Source organism: Diabrotica undecimpunctata, chromosome 6 (assembly GCF_040954645.1).
Source record: "Diabrotica undecimpunctata isolate CICGRU chromosome 6, icDiaUnde3, whole genome shotgun sequence".
NCBI classification, from domain to species: domain Eukaryota; kingdom Metazoa; phylum Arthropoda; class Insecta; order Coleoptera; family Chrysomelidae; genus Diabrotica; species Diabrotica undecimpunctata.
Window position 1 is genome coordinate 111,210,363 of NC_092808.1, and position 23,819 is coordinate 111,234,181.

Consider the following 23,819-nt stretch of genomic DNA (forward strand, 5'->3'; position numbering starts at 1 on the left):
CAAAAAAGAATAACGAAGAGCAACAAATTCGATTTCTCGCTGATTCACATAAATATTAAGTTCCAAAACCAGAAGATTAAGATCTACAAAACTCTCATTAGAGTCATTAGATCAATAATATGTTAATCTAGAGAAATGACTAATAGCAAAGCTTATGAAACTGATGTTAACAATAACTTGAATTTCATATGCAAATAATTCTTTCTACCCTTTTCCGGTTAGTTCCATGATAAAATTAGTCAATTTAAACTTATTTGTAAGTCTACATTTTATGTATCTTATATGAATATGAAACACAGAAATGTATTTGGTTAATGTGAACGTTGAATAATCTGTTGTGTTGTAAATGTTCTGTTTATGAAAATTTTCACACTTCACACACTAAATTGACGCATTGTTTATCTCTTTCTAGTTTGGTCCGGTTTTCAAAAAACGTACAGTACAGTGTCCACCGTTGGTCCTCGTTGGTTAGGAGTTAGGTTCGGAGTTCGGGGTAGTTTGGTTTGTTTGTATGTGTTATGGTTTGGTTTGGTTATGGTTATGTGTTTGTTGTAGTTTGTTCGAACGCAGCTTCTAAAGCAGAAGCCGTATGTATTTAAGTTAAGTGTTACTTTTTTCGCTAATTTATATAAAAATATAGACTTTTCTTCGTTTTAAAATGTAAGTATATCTATTAGCATTTTGTTAGATATTCAATTTAAAAGTTTTATTGATTTATCTGTACCATTAACTCGATAACCTAAAATTTTAGGGCTAAGCCAGGGCCAGGAACAGAGTCGGAATCCGATAAAGAAAAGAAAAAAGAAAGAGGAAGGGAAAAGAAAAAACGTTCAGCTTCAGGAAGTAGCAGTAGTAGCAGAAGCAGGTAAGATGAAAAGTTAAAGTTTATAGTCAATTTTAATTTAACAAATATATTTTAAGTTCTTCAGACAGTAGTTCTTCCAGTTCCATATCGTCTAGTTCGTCGAGCTCTGTTTCTAGCTCTCTATCTAGTAGTTCTTCATCTGACTCTTCATCGTCAAGCAGTGACAATAATAGAACCAGGTCAAGAAAAAGGTATTAAATATTAAATATCCTATTACTTAAATTTTTAACCAATTAAATTTGTAGGTCTAGCTCTACTGCTAAACCTGCAGTCAAAGGAAGAGATCTAAAAGATAAAGAAAAAGATAAGGATAAGGATAAGAAGGAAACAAAAGATAAGGATAAAGAAAAAGATAGAGCAGATTCCAAAAAAGATGAAAAAGAAAAGAAGGGCTTAACTCCAACCAAAGAAAGAGATAAAGATAAGGAGAGGGATAGAAATCACGTCCGTAACAGATCTAGGTATATAAATATAGTTAATTTTGATTAACAAAGTTAGTTAGGTAGAAAAGTGTTTTAGTAAAATATTTTACAGAAATTAGTTTTGTAGAGAAATTTTACAGAAATTTAAGTTAATCTATATTACTTCAAAAAATCCTGATATTATATTTTTTTGTTGGGAATTGTTACAGTTACTTTTCCAAAAAGCTATCACTCTTAATTATTATTATCCCAATTTTAAACATGTTTTTTACGTAGTATTAGAAGTGAAGTATTGAAAAATACTTGTTTCTAAAAATAAGAATGCAGTTTAAAAATAGGATTGTGAAACTAAGGGAAGTGTTACATATAATACCTACATAATTGACTGTTCTACTCCACAGTGTCAAGCTACATTAATAATATCTGTATATATCTGAAACTACTGCAAACTTTTTAAGTATGTAAAGCCTTGTGGGCATCCATGTACATACCATTTCCATATTTGCCATGATGTAAAAGTATAGTCTATTCTGTGAACTTACACATATTTTAGATTAAGTAAATAAGCAACAATTTAACTGACCACCTGTATAAATTATTGTTTATATGTTAGGATCATTCAGTGGGTATTGACTGTAGAAGGCTCTATGGTCTAAAATTAATATTTTTATCTGATCTGCTAAAAATTCCAATTCTCCCTCAATCATTAAGTTAAATAATAAAAGAGAGAGTCCATTCAGAATTCTAAACAATACAATTAACTGAGTTGATATACTCGGTTCCCTGATCCCAGTCCTAACTGTTTAGAAAATTTAGTAATTTTTTTCGCGATGTTTTAAAATAGAGAGAGTCCATTCAGAATTCGAAACAATACATTCAACTTGAAGATATACTTGGTTCCCTGATCCCAGTCCCAACTGTTAAAAAAATTTAGTAATTTGTTTGTCATATTTTTGAAATTTTGAAAAAAAAATATTGGCATGTGGTTTATTAACAAAATAAAACTTTAATGAATACACACTACCATTATTTATGATTATTCTTTTTTTTTTTTTATAAAAAATGCTTCAATTTAGTAGCATGATACTATGACTAACAAAATAAGATATTGCGCATACTAAAGAGAGGGGAGATTGAAGTCGTGACATAATTGGAGAGTTGCAAGTTCATAATGTCCTTTCAGTTTGAATGGTTCGCGATTGTTAGCTAAGTTTATTTTATATTTTATTTGTGTAAAAGTGAAATTTACCTTACTAAAAAGTATAAAAATGAGGTGTGGTGTTTTTTATTGTGATAACTATAATTAAAATAAAGGTTTTGCTGGTGAAATTTATAGATTTTTTCTGTTTCCCGAAGATAATGTTTTATGTAAGAAATGGGTTCATTTTTGTTGCCAGTCTGACAAATTCAATGTGCAATGTACATTTTACTAGTGATGATTTTGAAAGAGAAGATTTCGTGACAGAATTATCAGAAAATGCCAGCAAGTGTAGAAAAATTTTGAAAAAATATTCAGTACCTTCCGGTTTAGGTAACAGATTAGAGGAACCCTGTAAACAATTACGTAAGGCTAGATTAGTGGAGAGAAATGTTAAAAAACAGTGATGGCAGATATTAGAGAAGGAAACAACATAGGTCTCATCATAACTTGTTTTCATTGTGTTGGATTTTGTATTTCTTAAATTTTTCTGAATGTTTTTAGCTATTCACTTATTTTAATAAAAATAACAAAAGCAAAATACCACAATTAGTAAGTCAGTAACATATCGAGGATACATCATTTATATTTTTTAAATAACAAACATATTATAAAATCAGAATTTGGTGTTTATTGAGAGTAAACTAAATGTAATGCCAAATTCTTACCATATCGGGATAGTATTATGAGGTTTTTTCCTGGTTTTTCCTCATAATTTACTATGGAATCACTAACAGAAAAAGTTTACCGTTATCATGGCATGTGGGTTGTCTTTTTAAAGACGAATTACATGCTGTGATTTTTTCTGATGGATATTCTCAAGTCAAACTTGATTTCATGTAATCAAATGAACTATCTTACAATAAAGTTGTTCCAATAACGCAACTCAGCAATATTAGCGATAACATTTTAAAGTCGTCTACTTCAAAATTTGTAATATTGTCAATATACATGAGTCAGATAAAATTAAATTAGAAGAATTTTTCACCAAGTAACAAATAACAAAATTTGTTTAATTTATTGTTTGTATTTTGAGAAAGATTTCCGAAGTGTAGATTGAAACGTCAACACTAAAATGTTTTAGAATACATTGAAGTTTAATTTATTGCAGATATTTGAAAATGTTTATTATTTGTATGTATCGATAAATAATCTTTAATACATAGTTTTGAGATATCCTTATGTGTACGATTATTATAATTATTCATCTAGTTATTACTTATTATTTTCGTCTAGTTTCTTCTTATAGTTTTTTTAATGTTATATTGTTCTTTTCTTTTATAAACAATTAACAGAAAAAAGTCGTTTAATATTATTTTGCCAATTGAATAATTTTATCACAATGCATATACATCCCATTTAACTTTAACAAGAATTCAAATTCTACTCTCCAATTACGTCATGTGTGAACACGACCGATTTTGGCAAGATCCTATCTTGTCATTTATGGTATCATGGTTAGTAGTAAGAATTTTTGTGTTGTATGTATCTGACAATTTATCTGTCAAAATATTCCCAAGATGAGCAAACCAAATATAACAAATTTCATTTCACTAATAAAATTACTTCACCCTAATCACTTTATCTGTAGAAATGTATTGTGTGTGTTTGTTTTGTAGTGTTTCTTTTGTATAAAAATAGTTCATTTTGAAGAAACAATTAAAATCATATTTAGCCTACAACAATGCCCATATCCTGTACACTTGTACAGGTAGGGCAGTTAATGTGAAGTCCTTTATTTATTTATAGTGAAATGAATGTTGTTATCTCCCAGTTTAATGTATTATTTCGAATTATTAACATCTTATATTATTAATTTTGTGAAAATCTGTTCGTTCTGTTTTACTGAAAATGCTAAGACATGTTTTAGACATAGACACTCTAATTTATAACTTACGTAAGTAGTTTAGTGTGAAAAAAAAAATGGTGGTCATTTAAGTTTAATAACGTCTGTACAATAATGGGTGTGTGATACTTTAGGAAATAGCAAATCAAAATTAAGATCTGAAATAAAAAATGAGAATACTAAACTACTGGAAAACGATGACCAACAACTTGCCTATACCAAGAAACATATAACTTTAGATACAATTTTGTTTCAATTTAAAGAGAGTAAATTTTAATTGAAAGAGAGATGACATTGGCAAAACAAGTTTATGGCAAGTCCAACATAACATTTCAAATTAAAAAAAGGATAACAGAAAAGCCTGTTGTGAAAGAAGTTCTGTTGTACACAAGAAAATTGGATTTCTCAGGAAATATTCCTAATTTAAGGTGCATATAAATGGTAACTTATGAGTATATGTCAAAATAAAGAGATTATTGTTCTTTTTTCTTAGAAACCTCTCTATCACGATTCTTAGCGTCACATGCAACACATTTGTTTTCAATCTCTCACTCTCTCTCTCTCTCTCTCTCTCTCTCTCTCTCTCTCTCTCTCTCTCTCTCTCTCTCTTCATTCCTGGCCCGCCGGAGGGAGTGTAGTAGTCATCGTGATGTTGTGTATTGTCTGTCTCCAAAGATATTTGTCTCTGGTCATTTCTTTTAACTCATGCATAGTTCTTTGCATATGCTTGTAATTTGATTGATTCATTTTGTTGGAGATCTTCCTCGTGTTCTTCGGCCTTCTACCTTCCCTTGGATAATAAGTCTGTCCATCTTTTCTGAGGCAATAAAATTGTATTTTAATTGTTAAAGATGTCCAAAATTTATCTATTCGTTCCGATAGTAACAGTACATTATTAAGATTACTTTAATAATTTTTCTCTTTTCTCGATTATTAGTTTTTATTGCATAGTATATTAATTATTGTGATCACTGAATACATAGTTAGTGAAAAAATAATCACATTAGTTAAATTAATGAATAATTTAAATGATTATCCAAGTAACGATTGTCCAAGAATATTCAAAAACTAAATGAAATAACCATCTCTACTTTGCTGGAAAAATTGCTAGTCGTCGTCGGCAAATAATACAGGCTCGGACTAGATTTACTATTTTGGTATTGAGGTGTTGTATTTTGAATGTATTTATTAGTAATATTTTTGTCGTTTTAATGATAAAAGGACAATTTATGATTATGCTGTTAATATTAAACTAGAAATAATTATTTGTTGTGCAATTTAAAACTACTTAAGTATTTATTTTATCTGTATAAAGACTTTAAACTAACATCTGAAAATAAATATGAAAAGAACGTGGCAGCCAGGATCATTGCAGGAAACAGGGCATATTACTCATTAATGACCGTACTTAAATCAAAAATACTCTCAATACCAGCAAAAATAAGAGTGTACAAGACAATAATCCGTCCCACAATAATGTATGGGAGCGATACATGGACTCTGAACCAGCGGGAAACGACAAAATTACTGGTACTGGAAAGAAAGATACTGCAGACTCTCTATGGGCCTTGCAGAGAAGAGACAACAGGAGAACGGAGAAGAAGACACAATGATGAACTCCAGACAGTATATGAAGATAAAAACATAGTACGCTACATTAAAGCAAACCGAAAAAGATGGGCGGGCCACGTACTAAGATCGAGTGACGAAAGACTCCTGAACGCCACATTCTGGGAAAGGCCCAATGGCAGAAGGTCAGTTGGTCGCCCAAGAAAGAGATGGAAGGACGCAGTAGCCAGTGATCTACGCAAAATGGGAATACAGCAATGGAAAATAGCTGCTCAGGACCGACAACAATGGAGGGAAATAGTAAACACAGCCAAGACTCACATAGAGTTTTAGAGCCAAATGATGATGATGAAAGACTTTAAACTGTATATGTGATTACTGTTTTTGAAAACAAAACTGTCGTACACTTATTCAGCTGATGAATTAGTTGAAAATACATTAAGTCCTTCTCGAAAACGAACTACAAGAAGTCCTCTTAGCGCTGTAGTGAAAGAAATAATGTTAAATGTATTTAAATATGAAACAATAGAAAATCCCAGGTTCGTGGTTGAAGATATTGTAGAAAAAGTGGCAACTAAAGTTAAACTTTGTGATCGAAGTATATTTATGGTGATTAAGGAATATAAAACTAATCATCAGTTCGCTGGATCAAAAGTATGTCGACTCGAAAAAAAAAGGCTAATAAAGCAGATGAATTAGACAAAAATGCAATTAAAAGACAGGTTAAAAGAAAGACTAAGATGGGCAGGACATCTGGCAAGATCACAGCAGAACAACCCTCCGAGAAGAATCCTTATGTCACATCCTGTGGGAAGTAGAAGTAGGGGTAGGCCAAAACTCAGATGGAGGGATGGTGTAGATGAGGATGGTAGACAAATAGGCGCAGCAACCTGACAACAGTTGGCAATGGATAGAACTGACTGGCGTAATAGACTTGGGAAGGTCGAGGCTCTTTTATAGGGCTGTAGCACCAATGATGATGATGAACAACGGGATTCAAAAATCGTTCAAGTAATTTATTATTCAAATCTCAAAACTTACAAATACTTTAAATTTTTAGGTAAATACTTATTATTTGTCACATTAACCGCAAGAATGGGTTTTTTTTTTCAAATGTTCACTGTGCATTTGAGTCGAATAAGTCTGGTGATTACCATGGAGAGATGGTCAGATCCAGAGAGATCAATCTTTTGAAAATTGGTGAAATTTTCCAATGTTTTACCAATATTTAAAGGCAAATCTATCATTGTTCTTGAAAACGCACCGCACCATTCTAGTAAAATAGAAAAAATACCAACAAGTGCATCCAAAAAAAGCATCCAGAATTGGCCCCGTTCCAAAAATATAAAATTTGATGAACATATGCATAAGGTACAGTTTTTTTCAATCGTAAAAAAACAACAATTTTTATGATAAATAAGTAATTGATGAAAAGACAAAAACCAAGAATAAACTAGTATTGAGACTTCCTCCGTATCAATGTGGTTAAACCCCATAGAACTCATTTGGACAAATTTTAAAAATGATAGTGCAGGAAAAAACACCACCTTCAAATTTTTAGGTTTTATAATTCAATTTCATCAATTACAGCAGAAATATGAAAGAACTGCATTTTACATGATCAAGAAAAAGTAGAAAGGAAAATGTGGCGGCTGGACAATATAATTGAAACACATGTTGAACCACCTGTTATAACAATTGAGAATAGTGACCTTATTATCCAGTTCATCAGAATAATGTTTAAAAGTAGCTGAGATCTCGATCTCTGCCATATATTTACGCCGAACTCGAACGAATTATGAATCACTTTGTATTTTTATTCCACTTTTGAATATGTAGAACACAATAATTATTGTATAAATACACAATAATTAATAATATTTTTCTATATTTATATTAATACAGGACTGTATCTGGCCTTGTGGACTATCACGGGTTGTGTTACTTTGCATGTGTTAGCAGTAGAAAAGAGACATCTCTATGGGAGAAGGAAGCATTTGACAACAGCTATAAAAAAGAAGAAAGGGAAAGATCAATGGAAAGATGGCAAGAAGAGTGGAACAACAAGGAAGATGTTGCCCAGTGGACCAAGATGCTGATCCTAAGCCTAACGGACTGGGTAGATTGTCTCTTTTAATGCGTATCTTCCTAGGTTCAGAAAGACAGATACAGATAAATGTATATACTGCGGATATTCCGACATGGTTACTCACAATGCTATATTGTGAGTAACCATGTCGGTTACTCACAATATAGCTGGAAGAATGCTGGAGTGTAATAGATGTACAGTGGAGAGCAGCAGAATGTATAAAGAAATAGATATGAACCCTGTGACTGTAAGGGAGATGATCGTGAAGATGACGGGAAATACGGAGGGATGGAATAGTGTTCACAATTACATCCGAGCAGTCATTAAAAAGAAAGAAGAAGAAGAGAAACACCAAGCGGGCCAACGACAGAGATAAGATCTAATTACTATTTTAAAGGGAATAAGCCGCAGTTGAAGGTTAAACTAAGTATTTTGGCGTTTGAATCTTTGATCTTGCACTGATAACTTGTTTATACTATAACAATAGACAAAAGAATAGCGGTTGGTACTGAAGTACATCTAGCCTTCATCGACCTATAAAAGGTGTATGATACAGTGCCAAGATTTAAATTGTGGCAAGCTTTACAACAACTCGACATTAGTCCATACCTTTTAGGAATAATCACAGAAGTATACAGGGATAACACTACTTACCTAAAAATCGGAAATAGACTATCAGAGCCAATAAAAGTAACTAAAGGACTAAAACAAGGATGAAGTATGTCACCCTTACTGTTTAATTTATATATTGAGGCAGCCCTCCAAAATTGGAAAAACCACTGCCAGGGAATGGGAATCCCCATAGGAAATGACGTACTGTTCTCCTTGAACTTTGCAGATGACCAAGTCGTCCTAGCTCAAAATTCTTATGATATAGAATTTATGATTATTATTTACAGAGAATATGTAAAATAGGGGTTACAAGTCAGCATGAAGAAAACAGAATATTTAGTTATCAATTTAGATGCAAGGTTCGAAGTGTTGATAGACGAGGACGTGGAAATCAAACAAGTGAAAAAATTTAAATATTTAGGTGCACTCATTGCTAAGAAAGGCTTAAGAGAAAACGAATTAATCAGGGACGTAAAATTGTAGGATGTCTGAACTCCTTATGGTGGGATCGCAACATTTCCAAAAGGAACAAAAAAAGAATAGAGCAAACCATGATTGAATCAGTTCTTTGTTATGGCTCTGAAGTATGGACAATTAATTCAGACCTGAAGAGATGATTGTTGGCGATGGAATAGATAATTTAAGAAGAAGTGCTAGAACATCAAGGCAGGAAAGGAAGACCGACGAATCTATAAGAAATAACATGAATGCTACAGAAACGATCATTGACAGAATATAAAGAAGAGGTTCAAATTGGTTTGGACACTTTGAGAATGCCTGACGAACGTTGGTCCCAAAAACTTCACAAATGGAAGCCCCCTGGAAGAAGAAAAAGAGGTAGACCTCGACGCTCATGGAATGAAGGAATTAGAAGAGCGATGGATTCAAGAGGATTGTTTCATAAACTTATTTTAATCTTTAATTGTGGCTTATTCCCATTAAAATAGTAATTACTTTAAAATGCCACAAGAAAATAGCTTCAGAACAATAGATAAGATCTAGATAACAGAAGGGAGTGTTCCAAAAATGTCATCAGGCTAACAGCGGCCACCTCACTTTCGGAGTACGGTATGTGCGACAGTCAACTGCGCACAAGAAAGAGAGGGTGGTTTTAGTTGGTAGGCAGGATAATAGATACCTGAATCTTTGGCACTGCTATCTTTAGTATTCAAAATGGAGGTAGCATAAAAAGATTTCAAATTCAGACAAATTCTGGATGCGCCACTGCAAACAACTACAACAAAAATTATAACTTAAACTTATATTTTTTGGAAACACTGTATATAAAATTTGTTGGCCGATTTTGAGATAAAAATTATGACTTATTGTTTTTTTTTCGCCCTGTATAAACAGGTTCTTTGTCTCGAATTTTGGCAAAATTAAAATATAAATTTCGTATTTTACACGATAATACTTCTGGAAAAACGAAAAGATAATCATAAATGCGGCCCTGTTAGAGGTCTATACCTGCTAATGTTTATGTCTCCTGCATAGGTTATTGAATTTTAATATAGTTATATAATGGTTATATTGACTAAGCGGTTTGGGAAACTTGGTAAAAAGCACTTTTAATTAAGGCTACTCTCTTATTTGGAGATATAAAATAATCTTTAAACTCATCACGAATTTTTAAAGCGGTTATGTATTGTTTTTAGTAATATATCTCCTACTTTCAGTAGTTACTATGCTATTTGATCCAATCCCTTTGATTTATTATTTTTCAATTTGGCTACTGCTGTTCTAATCTTGGTTATTGTTGGTGGGCACTTTTCTCTTATGTCTGCTTGGTCTAATTGTATATCAAAGTTCTCCTCCAGCCGCCATTATGACAGAAGTTTTACGTTTTAGCTTTTGCGGCGTTGCGCACAAATTGGCGCATTTCTTGTACAAGAAACTGCAGCGGACACAAATTCTTGTATCGTTTCTGATATAAGAACTTATACGCTTGTATGACACGATCCATTTTTTTGTTATATCAGAAAAGATATAAGGAATGATACAAGAAAATGCATAGTGTCATACGGCCTTTACTCCTTCTGCATGGACTCTCTCTTTTGTTATTTAGCTTAACGACTTAGGGAGAATTGGCATTTCCAACAAGAGATTAAATTAAAATATTCGTCACTAGCCTTCTATGGTCGTTACCCTCTAAAATATACCTACCTATATATGTACAACACTTTATTTGTACAGAGAGACAGTTAAATCGTTACTTATTTAAATAAGACTGTTAGATTATTGAGTGGATTCTTTTGATATTTATTATTGAGAATTCGCTGTTCGAAGGGTTTTTCACTTGAATTATCATAAGAATTCCTAATTATAATCTATTAAAATAGATCAGTTGTTTTCTATGAAATTGAAGAAATTATTAAACCTATTTGAACAAGCCAAATTTGAACAGCTTTAGGCCAGAGTAAACTCCACTGTAATTGTAACTGTATATTTTTCCTTTGTGCAGTTCACAAAAATTATGAAAATATATGGGCCGTGAAAATATTAGAAGAGATCTTATAGTTTCAGCAGTGACATAGACTGGTGTTTTATACATGTCAAAGACGATTGCCTACAATTTGAGACAAATCTAAAGTGGCATTTTATTGCAATTTTGATTTAAAAAAAAGTTGTGTTTTTACTTATATATAAACTGTTGTAAATTGGTTTATTTGAAAATAAATAATATTTATTCCAATTTTAATTATATAAGGAATATCTTAGTGTGACACTTGTCTTTATCATTGTCGATATTAACATTGTTTATAAACATCCTATTCAAATTTTTATTCAAAAAAGAAATGGTAAATAATAAGTTAGAGTACGCAGATGCCATGCTGTATATTACATCGTTGTGTGTAAGTGGCAAAAATCCCAACCTGATTTGTTTTTACTACACATAATACTTTAATTAGTTTTTTTTTCAATTGTCAAGATACTTTGTTGTTGTCTATTAATAATCACTACATATTATCCTTAGCTTTATTTTCAATCAGTTTGTGATAATATTTCCGACAATGTATTTCTTATTCCTTTTATGAGAATTAAATCATCACTTATAGGCAAGGACTTTTGTTATAGCTCTTTTTCTGTGTCCTTATTCACCTTTTTCTGACTTGCCTTTGGTAAGAAAAAAGAACTTACATTGGTTTTTCTCTAATCTATTTATACGAGCTATTTTTTTTATTTCGAAATAACTATGTCCAATTTATTGTTGCAAATGAAATTTATAATTAATTATGCCACTATTTTTATAATAATAATAATCTCCCGTTTTATACCGCTGTCGCGGCTTTGGGAGTATAGCAGGGTAGTCTGCTATATCTAGGGCCTACGGTATACAAGGAAGGTAACATGGCCAGTGCTACGCTTCAACCGTCTATTATTACCCCTGGTTTTACCCAAGGTACTCATTTTTATTCAGGCTGAGTCGACCTGGGGCCTATAGACATTTTTAAAATGTCTAGATGTTCTTGCCGGCGGTAGGATTCGAACCCGGGCCACCGGCTTGCGAGGCAAGCATCCTACCACTTGCGCTACGCAGGCCCATTAATTTTAAATCCACTATTTGTAAACTTTCAATAAACTGTTTGATAAATGAATTTGATAGATCATCCACAATTAAAGTACTCATTAACAATATTTCTTTTAAGAACTGCAAAATATTTCAAATTTTTAAATGTTACAAGTGTCATGAAGAGAACTATTATAGATATTTAATATACAATATTTTAATTTACTATTTTTGTTGGGAATAAGCGACAATTTTACTTTAAAACTAAATTTATTGGACGTTATGATTTCCACCTCGGAAATCGTTCTCAAAATAAAAAATATTAATGTTACTAAATTATTAGATATATATATTAAAATAAACTTAATTTTAAAGTAAAATTGTGGCTTATTTCCAACAAAAATAGTAAATTGCATTAAGATCATTAAGTCACAAGAAAATAACTTCAGAACAATACAATATTTTAAGGTCAAGGTCGCCAAGGAAACGCCGTCGTCGTTCTCCAACTCCTCGTCCCACAAAAATTCATATCGGTCGTCTCACCAGAACTGTCAATAAAGAGCATATTCTAGAAATATTTGGAACATATGGCAGTATTAAACATGTGGAATTTCCAAAAGATCATAACCATCCACATTTGGGACGCTTATATTGTTATGTTGAGTATTCTACTGCTGACGAGGCAGAAAATGCAATGAAACATATGGATGGCGGTCAAATTGATGGACAGGAAATAACAGCAGCCCCTGTGTTGATCCCAAAACCAAGGCCCATGCCTCCAAGGAGATCACCTCTTCCTCCAATTAGAAGAGGACCTATACATAGGAGAACACCCCCTAGGTTTGTATCAAACTCATTTATTATTATTTGTTTTTTTTTACTATTAGATACAGATGTTATTTATATATTCAATCTATGAGGGATGATAAAAATAATAATTGGTGAAATACTTTATTTATTACAAAAGTCTCTCAAAAACTTTTTGAGACTGATCCTTACAGTCTTACACTTTTTTCTTATGACATCGTGTCCATATGGTGGTTGATGTTTTCCGCAAGCCATCTGCATAAATCTTTATCCCAATGTTTTTTTGTACTTTTTCCTTCGATTATCATGCAAAGAATTGTAACATTAATATCAATTTGGCTAAGATCCAATGGACGATGCTATAAAATAAAATAGTGGAGTGAAATAACACTACTTTATTAAAACACACAAAATGTAAAGATAAACTAAATGTACAAATTCACTTATATGAACGGAACTACCACGAAGTGCTTCGCTATTCTCCACGTTAAAATTAACCATTTAGGCTACAATTTAATACTTATCTGTAAGCCGACGTAGCTGTTCCTCGCGATGCTTAGTCTCCTGAGCGCAGATAATGTGGCCGCGTCCAATGGTTGCTGTTGTTTATTGTACAATTATTTAATGTTCTATCGTCAATAAATAATTTCCCATTTGGATTTTGACGTGTATATTCTATATTTCATAATGGGTGGATTAAGCACTGTTTCAGCCAATTTGTGCCAATCAGTCTCTTGTGCGCTGCGACAGCAAGTTTTATACTATAACAAATGATAATCAAATTGCCGAAAAAGGGCGCCACCGAGTTTTTTCTTTATAGCTTCTAAAAATTTGAAAAAAGAAGACGAGAAAATCATTAGAAAGAGGTAACAAAAGCCTCGAATTTAATATTCCCTCTATTTGTACCAAAATAGTTTGAAAATCCTCATATACTAACAGATATCAGAGAGAACTCATTTCATATGAAACATGACAGATTTTATTACAGTTTCCCAAATTCCGTCAAAATGGGAAGAATAACTGGGAATGAATTTCCAATACATACCTTTATTGTTACATTCATCTTGAATATTACTTTCATTGTCCTTTATAAAGGTACCTAAAGCGGACAGTTTGTTACAAGCACCAATGAAATTGGTCCCATTGTCCGAATTAATTTGAGTAGGCAATGAAAGTAGAAGTAGATAAATCAGATACTAATTCTATATGTACATATTTTGTACTTAACAGACAAATAGACAAACGTAACCTTTATAGGTTTTACCGCCAAGAAGCAGAAGGAAAATGAAGGTTGAACTCTATATGCTGGAAGATTAGCCATCCTAGGATTATGGGATGAAGTATTTACTTACTTTGAAAGCAACATCTTTGAAGGATTTCATTGATTTTAATAATTAAACAAGAAAGTTCCAAAGTTGAGTCAGAACCAGTCAGCAGATCATTAACATAGAAATCAGATGAGCTTCAGGATATTTTTACGACTATTCTGTAGAAAGTTAAAGCAAACACCTTGTAGCGACGAAGGATGCAGATGCAGTACTATAGTTCAGTGTTCAGTTGACATTAGTTTAAAATCACCCTGAACAATAGGACCCACCATTTGAAGATCATTGATTGATTTACCTGACGTAGAAGAAAAAATATTGAATACTACTCGAAGTTTAGTAGTAGAACTTTCTTCCTTCAAAACTGGAGAATGAGGTAAAAATAAGTGACTTCTTCAATTATATTAGATGTACCCTTGCATAAATAGGAAATATTATCTTTCCTTAAGAGGATTAAATGAAAGTCTTCGTTCAAGTTTATAGAATGCCTCAAGCCCCCCAGACCCGCAGGTGACTTCTTAAAGGGAACAGAAAAATGCTCCTCACATTTTTGTTCTTCCTCAGAAAGAAAATTCTTGGAAAAAATGAACCAAATTTTGTCTTTTGAAGAATTGGCATTCCTTTACCCAATCGTATTTGCCCTACTACAAGATCCCAAAATGCAGCCCATCCAATAAGAATATCGATCTTAGATGGTTTGCAAAATAATGGATCAGCTAAATGTATATTTTGAGGAATGTGAAAACTGTTACTATCAATATGAACAGTAGGAAGGCAGTTGCATATTTTCTTTGATACCAAGCAAAACGCTGTTAGAGAGAAATTTGAGTGAGGTGTCTTAACTGGTGGATACTGACCTTGAGCATCCTTTATGAGAATTAAAACTGTTGCTAACAAAACTTAAGTCTCAGGAACATAAGATGAAAGAAGAATTGAAGAGTTTTATTTTATCACCTCAAGGACTTGAAGTATGATAAGTGTCTTGAGAAACTATACTTTGAATAGTGTCTATATGAAGTAGCGTATGATGTTTCAGTCCACACTTTTGACACTTTCCGTACTTACAAACTTAAAACCCTTACTGATATGCCCTGCATGTAAACAGTTTAAGCAAAGCCTTTGACCTTTTGCCTCTCCGGTTCTTTGTTTCACACTGATATTGAGAAAATCGGCACAATTTGATATTTTATGAGCCGTTTGAGATATGAGAAGACTTTTATTTGCATACGTTTCACAAATTAGTTGACATGTTAACTGAAAATTTGAAGATGAAAGTGGCAACGAAATGATCCTGTAGCTGCCTTGCCTAAAATTGCAGATAGTTGCCAAGATAATCCATGCCAAGACAAAATGCTGACGTAATTTAACATTAAAATATTAAAAATAATAAATGAAATGAAATTTGAACAGTATCAAGCATTTTATTATCATATTATATATGGTTAAAATGGAGAAATTACTAATGTCAATATTTGTTAACTCAAAAGAACTCTCAACTCATTTTCTTAAATTTTGTAATTTATTTTAGGGTGCGGGTTGTTTTCGTAACAGTATAGTATATAGAATTCTTTTGATTTTTGACAAAAATGTTTATTATAAAGATTCTTTGACATATTTTAATAGCATTTATTTGTTAATTCTGTAGATATTTACTTCTGATGATGTGCTTAGAGTTGTGTTCTTAATAATAATAATAAATTAATATATCTTCAGGTTTAGAAGAAGAATATCTCCTAGACCTATAAGAAGATCATCCCCTAGACGCAGACAACATTCTAGAAGTCCACCACCTAGAAGAAGGAAACATTCTAGATCTAGCTCAAGTAGTTCTTAATTACAGCTTCTTAAACCAGAATAACTTTTGCATCTATGTAACTTGAATAATAAGACATTTTCAATGTAAAAACGAGTTTTATTTAAATGAACTAAATCTAATAACAAAGAAAATTTTATTTTTCCCTATACATTAGTTTATAATAATCATTTGGAGATTTGATAAAGATATTACTTATCTTTTGAATACAAGACTGAAGTTACGAAATTACACAGTAGACTGATTATAAAATGGAAGGTATATCGATATTATTTATATTCAGAAAACTAAATCCGCAAATGATTACTACACGTGATTGAATATTAAAGCTATTTTTTACAAATATACAAATCAACAGTTTATGATAAAACTTATAATATGAACAGTCTATACAAATTGTCAGTGAATTAAAATGTGTTATGATCGGCGCACATAAACAATTTTGCAATACATGCTTAGCTGATCGCGTAGGTTAATTTTTTTACAATTTTCATAGTTGCAGAAAACTCTTTTGGGCCAAACTGCTAGTTTTAAATTATTCTTAGTAGTGGCCGGTTTTAAATATGGACGGTCGTAGCTCATTACTGGGACTGGCCTTATACGCCAGACTATATTTATTTCTAAAAATGATACGAGCCGTTCACCGTGCTTCGGAGGGCACGTAAAGCCGTCGGTCCCCCTAGTGTGCATCCACACTAACTACTTGAAACATGGTTAAAGTTATAGTCTATCTGTTTTGAGTTAGGTGTGAAGCATATTATCGCAATTTTTTACATAAATCGCTCCAAAATATAACTACGATAGATAATTTCATTATGCGTGAGTTCTAAAATGTGGGCTTAACTTTTTAGTATACAATATAAAAAAAAATTCGATATTTTTCGACATTTAAGTTAAATATTGTTTTTTATGGAATATGGAAGCCACAATTATTGGTTGTGATTGTGACGAAAATCTTATTTTTAATTAACTAATATTTGACGTTTCGATTTCCACTCCGGAAATCGTTCTCAAAAAAAAAGAACGATTTTTTTCGAACGGAACAATCCCGAAGAATCAAATTCATCGGTTGAGAGTGGTTCTAGAAGTGAGGCAGAGATGTTGGAAGATGAAGAGGGAACACTTAACGATAACGGTGAGCCAAACGTAAATTTAATACAAAATCTTAAAGATTGTCACATTTGGGAAGAGGTGCAATCGGAAGTTCCCAACTTTGATGTTGATCAAAGTGGCATTAAAAATATTGAAGGACAAAATATGTCCCCCATATTTTTTGAAAAATATGGAATGATGATTAATCACAAGTACGAACAGTTATGGTAAAAATCTTCTAGAGATAAATCGTCCCAAAACTAGGAATAGCCGATCTCGACAATTTCACCCAGTTACAGAAACTGAAATAAACAAATTTCTCGGGTTGTGTCTTTTGCAAGGTGTATTGAAGATACCAGTTATTTATAAGATTATGTTTAATCATCACACCAAATTCCATTAAAATCGATTTTAATAATTTTGCAACCTAATTTTTTTTTAAATAAATAATTTTCAAAATGATGCAGGTCCAAAAAACTCAATTAAAAATTTCAAAAAGAAATTTATTATTTAGATTAAAATTAAATTATATTTCATTATACATTTTCATTTACTCTAGACTTTTTAAAGCTTGGCTGAGTATCGTATCTTCACTATCGTCTTCCTCGTCGACGTCTTCGTCTTCTAATTGAAACGCATTTTCTTCGAAAGATTCTAGTATAACATACTCAACTTCTTTTTATGTGGCTGTCACCTCATCATAATCAATGTCCCCTCGTTTTCCGTAGATGTCTTGGAAAATATTGGATTTTTGCATAATTGTCCTTGGGACTGAGTACAATAATCAAAACATATCAAACCATGTTTAACGCAGCTGTATGTTTTGTAGCAGTCTTTTTTGCAGTTACAACTAATCGATTTTAATAACTTCTTTGCAGTAGCTACTGTAATATCTATCTAGATAGGTTCTAAACCATTTTTTCAGGCTACCAACCCCACTCTGTAGAGTTCAAATTATTACTCAGCCACTGCTGAACTTGATAATATACTCAATAAATGTATTGTTCTGCTGTAGATTGAGTAGGCAGAATCATTGAGAGAGTATTAAATTCAATTTTAGAACTTTTTTACCCATATACAAAGTAGCTAATATTTTAAGACCTGCATTTTAATTTGCTCGCGTGAAGCATTTGAATTGTTAAAATTGTTGGCTTTGTAATTCAGTATCACCAGAAAGTAATAATGAAAAGCTCACGTGGTATCACATCCAGAAAAAGCATGCATAAAAGCAACTAGTGACTTTAAACTACTTGTGCTGAATGATTCAGATTCATATACTTCTTTTGCTTTTTTGCCTTTACTGGGTTTCCAAAAGTATATATTTTTATTTGAAACAACAATTTGACAGAAGATAACCAATACATTAATTCCTTCAGCTACAATAATTGCTGGTTTATCGTCCGAAGACAATTCTATTGCTGTATTGACGATTATGTAGATGTATATCTAGGTCATGTTATCAAACTAGGAAAACCAAATCAAGATGCTGAAATTAAAAGAAGAACACAACTGGCATGGGGCGCTTTCGGCTAATTAGCATATATCTTGAAAAACACCTCCATTCCTGTAAACTTAAAGAAAAAGGTGTATAACACATGCATACTACCAGTTTGTACTTACGGCTTGGAGACAGTAGCCCTTACCAAAAAATCTGCTAAAAAATTACTAATATCGAATATCACTAAGAGACAAGATTAGAAACACCAAGATAAGACGTAGAACGAAGATTAGGGATATTGTGGAAGAAATTGCAAAAATGAAATGGCGCTGGGCAGGTCACGTAGCCCGATATAATGACAACAGGTGGACACGGAGAATTCTAGAATGGAGACCAAGGACGACAACAAGAAGCATGGGAAGACCTCAAAAAAGATGGGTAGATGACATAAGAACAGTGGCAGGCAAACAGTGGATTAGATTGGCGCAAGATGGAAGCAATTGGGATCGACCTACATTCAGGAGTCGATGGAAAATGGTTGACAAAGAAGAAGAAGATTGACGATTAGTCCATCAGCATCTTCAATGGCCTGTTTTGTTCTAAAACCTGCACTCTCAAGCCTCATACGGAGTTCTGCAATACATTTTTTTTTATTCTCGTCAGAAAAAAGGTCATAGATCGTCGTAGAATAAAAATCGATATCTGGACATTGTCTGCGTCGCCGTTCAGTTATTTTAGTACTTAGTTCCAAATTTTCTGGATAGCCATCAAAAACAATACAGCTCGATAAACAATAATGCCGTGAAACATATCAGATGTATTGGTTAAATATATTTTCGAAATTTCGAAAGTTCGTGTTTGATGCCAAATAACTTTATGCAATAAAAATCCGCTAATTTTTCTGTTTTTCGGAAGAAGCCGTCTTTAAAAATGGATAGTGGACATGGTGCTAATTTATATGCAAGATAATACTTGCTTATCATTAATTTTTTCTAAAAAAAGTACCATAGAACCATACCTGTATGAACTGATACAGTTACTTTCTGTTTTAAATTATAATAACAAAATAGTGTTTAAAGTTTATATTTATATATAGAATTTCCTAAAAAGTTACAATGTGACTCGAAATATTTCGACGTCCAATAATTTAATTTTAATTTTACGTACAAATAATTTAAGTTTTATGTTGTACTTAATTTAAATTATGTATTATAGGACTCTAGTCATTAAACAACAATATTCAAAGACTTTTCCAAATATACATACCCTGATATATTCTTATTACACCATATAAATACTATTTTCGCCGTTACCGGTATCTATACATAAATAATAACATTAAAAAATAAACGTGAAATAATTATATACTTCATAATGAAATTTTATTTGTAAATATACCTAATATACTATAACACGTTTTTTGTTTAAAGGTGTTTCAAGCGTAGACAATACACACATTTTGATAGCATTTTTTAGGAAGCGACTATTTCACTTTCTTAGACAGATAATATATTTTTACTGGTACATAAAATGTAAAATGAATTTTCGATTCCGTGCGAAGTCCGCTCTCTTACTTACCCCCACCCCTACTTTGCGTCAATTTTTTGACGGACTACTTTTAATTGACATTTTATTCAACTTGCAGTAGTCTGTAGCTAACGTCAATTCGTATACAATTAATAATTCTTTGCACAATAAATATTTTTATTTAAAAGACAGACCTTAGAACTTTATACTTTTATTGTAAATCGATTTCAACTTTGACCAATCATAGCTCCGAAACTAATGAACCGATCATCTTTTTTTAAGCGTCTTTTGAAGCACTTTTAATATTCTTGAAAATTAAAATCGATCAACAAAATTGATGAAGTTATTCAAATTGTCTATAAGCTTAAAATTTACACAATTTTTTAAAAAAGTCGCTAAGCTCTTCTAATTAACAAATTTTAAATTTTCAAAGTGGATTTCAAAGCTTAAATACTCTGTCCGTAAAAAAAATTCAAATATCTAAAAGTTTTAGTTTTTGACCTGCATCATTTTGAAAATTAATCATTCTTTTATTAATTTAGATTTCAAAAACTATTCAATCGATTTTAATGAAATTTGTGGTGATAATTAAACGTATTAAAAAGTTTTTCTCTCGGAAATATGAAGGTTCTAAATTTCATTTTCGTATGGGAAATAAACTCGCAAAAAAAATCTTTTTTTAACTATTTTTTTGTGTTTGTTTAGTATTTTTACTAAAATAATAATAATTTTTGAGATTTAAAACTATCATTATCTTATGTTATATTCAATAACAAAACTTTTATTTCGTACACAAAATTGTTTTAAAAAAAATGGTTCTTGATTTATATGCAAAAAAAGGAGGAACAATATCGAATTTTTTTCATATTATGTTTAATAAAAAGGTGAACCCACATTTTAAAACTCACGCATAGTGAAATTATCATTTGTAGTGATATTTTGGAGCGGTTTATGCAAAAAACTACGATTATATGGATTATTATTATTAAATAAAGTTTAACAACTATTGGTATTATCCCTCATCCTTAGGTCGCCGATACTGCAAAGCGGATCGTCATGACACGAAAACGGTCGTATCGTGACGAAAACGAAATTTATATACAAATTTTATTACATCTTATTTAGTTTATATAATAATTAAATTCATTATCAAATGATATTTATTTAAATTTTGGTAAATAACGTATACTTAAAAAGGTAACGTATACTTAAAAGTAACTTAAAAAATAAATCACGACATATAAAGCTCAAACAGAAAATGTTTTAAAGCTAATCCAAACAAAGAAACAAATTTTTCTTAAAATCATCGCTAATCCAAACAAAGAAAATTATCTAAATGAGCGTTACCATAATCTTTATCGAAACTATATTGTTTGTTTGATGTTCCACCTTGGCTAATTAATGATTGAAAATTATTCTGCGCGCGTCTCCATAGAGGTAGAATACAATTTTACTACACGACTGTTTGCACTTTAATTTACACTTGCAAATTCGTTCATGTGTGCATAGCATTAGAGTAGAAGAGAGTAAACACAAACGCAAACTGTTTAAATTGAAATAAATTTAATAATACTATTTTCATTTTTTGGATGTTTTTTCCAATACCATTTTTTAAGCCACACTACATTGTAAATAAATATATTGAACGGTTACATTAATTATTTTTTAGTAGAATATGATTGTGTAGTTTGGAAGTAGATTATGAGTTTCTTAATGTAACAAAAAATTATCATTCAGTTGTTACGAAATTATTGTAACCATAAAAATCAACAATATATTTTGTTGGAAAAGGTAGATTTACCAAAGAACAGAAAGACAAATCATTTGATTCTGATATCCTTGGAGAAATATGGACATAGTTAGGAGAAACAAGGAACAAGTTGGCTTTGCAAGACGAACTAACAAGTAGCATCTTGTACATGTTACAAATCAGTATGTTCAGTACTGTACAAATTATGTTATGGATGTCAGGACACAACAGGATTTGTTGGTGACCAGATTATTGATGGTCTTAAAAAAGAAGGAGCTTCATCCATCCATTACAGTCAGTAGCCATTCTCCTTCACGATCGACTGCCAAGGAGATTTCTAGCGTTCTCATTCACATCATTTGTCCATCGCTTTCTCGGTCTTTCAGTAGGTCTCTTCCACTGCATTCAACAGTTTTTTTTGAAGCCTGTTTTCTTCCAACCTAAATACATGGCCTGCCCATTGAAGACACTGTAGGCGGACATATGGAGATGAAGGTGGTTTATATATATATATATATATATATATATATATATATATATATATATATATATATATATATATATATATATTTCATAATTGTACCTGATTCGCCACCTGTTGTTTTAATTTATAGAGCCTAGTATTCGTCTCTCATCTACAGATTTTTGAGTCAACACCTAAGTTTCACATCCATAGCTCACTATCGGTCTTATAGATTCGTATTGTTACGGTAAATATATGATTCATATTTAACTGTAAACATTATATTTCTAATTCTATTCCATTCAAGTCTTTTCTAGATCATACACCAGCCGGCAGAAACCCCAGGTAATACCTGACGGGTCTCCTACGATTCGAAGTTTCCAGAAGCAGGTCAAATGAAAACCAGTCCGGGTGACCTCGTCTGTTCGAAGGGAATCGCCGGAATTCTAGTCTAACGGTTGTTTAGTATAAATATAGAGGAACTTTTTATTTAAGTTACAGTTAGTTTTGAATATGAAGTCGAGTTTTTAGTCCGAAATAAATATTGTAAATAAATGATATAAATTAAAGTAATTGTGTTCTAGTTCTTAGTGATAAGTGTAAAACTGTAATAAATATATAGATTCTAATCAAAAGAACCTTTGATAATAAATAAAGACAATAAATTAGATTAATAAAAACACTACAGTATCTTAGTTTTTTGATGTACGTCACGTGATTTAAATATCGGGCTCATAGCAAAGTATGCCGTATTGGCTAGGATGATTCTTCTGTTAAGCTCTGCATCACCAATGTTGTTCTTTGTGATGTTGACTCCTAAATAGATAAAACTATATAGTTTTTCTAAGTTGTCAACTGAACTGTCAGGCAGGGTCGTGTTGCTCTCTCCGATCGACTTTGTACTAAGATTTTAGTTTTCTTTTCGTTTATAGACAGACCTATTTGTTTAGCATGTGATTTAGGTTCCGTATACGTATTCTCACCTGTTGCTTTGGTTTCGCTCCTAATATTTATATCATTTGCATATGCAAAATAGTTTCTTACTATGTATTCCAGTGTTAAATTAAACCATGTTGGCGCCAGCTCATCACCCTGTTGTAGCTCCAAGAAGGAGCTAATATTCCTTTTGCTGGAATAGAACCATTCGGCTGATCCCGAAGAACAGATTCATGGAAAATATACAAAAATAGGAAAGGGAACTTAATTTAGCATAATGAGAAAATATTAAAGATTTTTACAGAAGTAAAAAGGCAATTAGAACCATCTGGTCACACAGATTTTATCTCTGTAAAATGGACAGAACAACATGCAGATTCTGCGTAAATACTACGGAAACGAACAAACATATTGTCTGCGACTTCAGGATAGGTCTTCTTAGAATCCAATAGGATCAGGATAGGAATAGGTCTTTTTAGAATCTGATCGGTAGCAAACATAGCTCCAAAACGGACAACACGCTTTCTCAGAAGTCGAGATATTTTTAATTAATATATAG

At 31.8% G+C, this 23,819-nt stretch overlaps 1 protein-coding gene across 1 annotated transcript; it reads left to right on the forward strand.

Moving 5' to 3' along the window:
• Positions 1 to 502: 502 nt before the first annotated feature.
• RnpS1 (RNA-binding protein S1) lies at positions 503 to 23,659 on the forward strand. Its single transcript, XM_072535115.1, has 6 exons — positions 503 to 660; positions 752 to 865; positions 922 to 1,056; positions 1,111 to 1,326; positions 12,578 to 12,949; positions 15,955 to 23,659. Coding segments are annotated over exons 1-6 (960 nt in total). The 5' UTR covers positions 503 to 658; the 3' UTR covers positions 16,076 to 23,659.
• Positions 23,660 to 23,819: the final 160 nt, after the last annotated feature.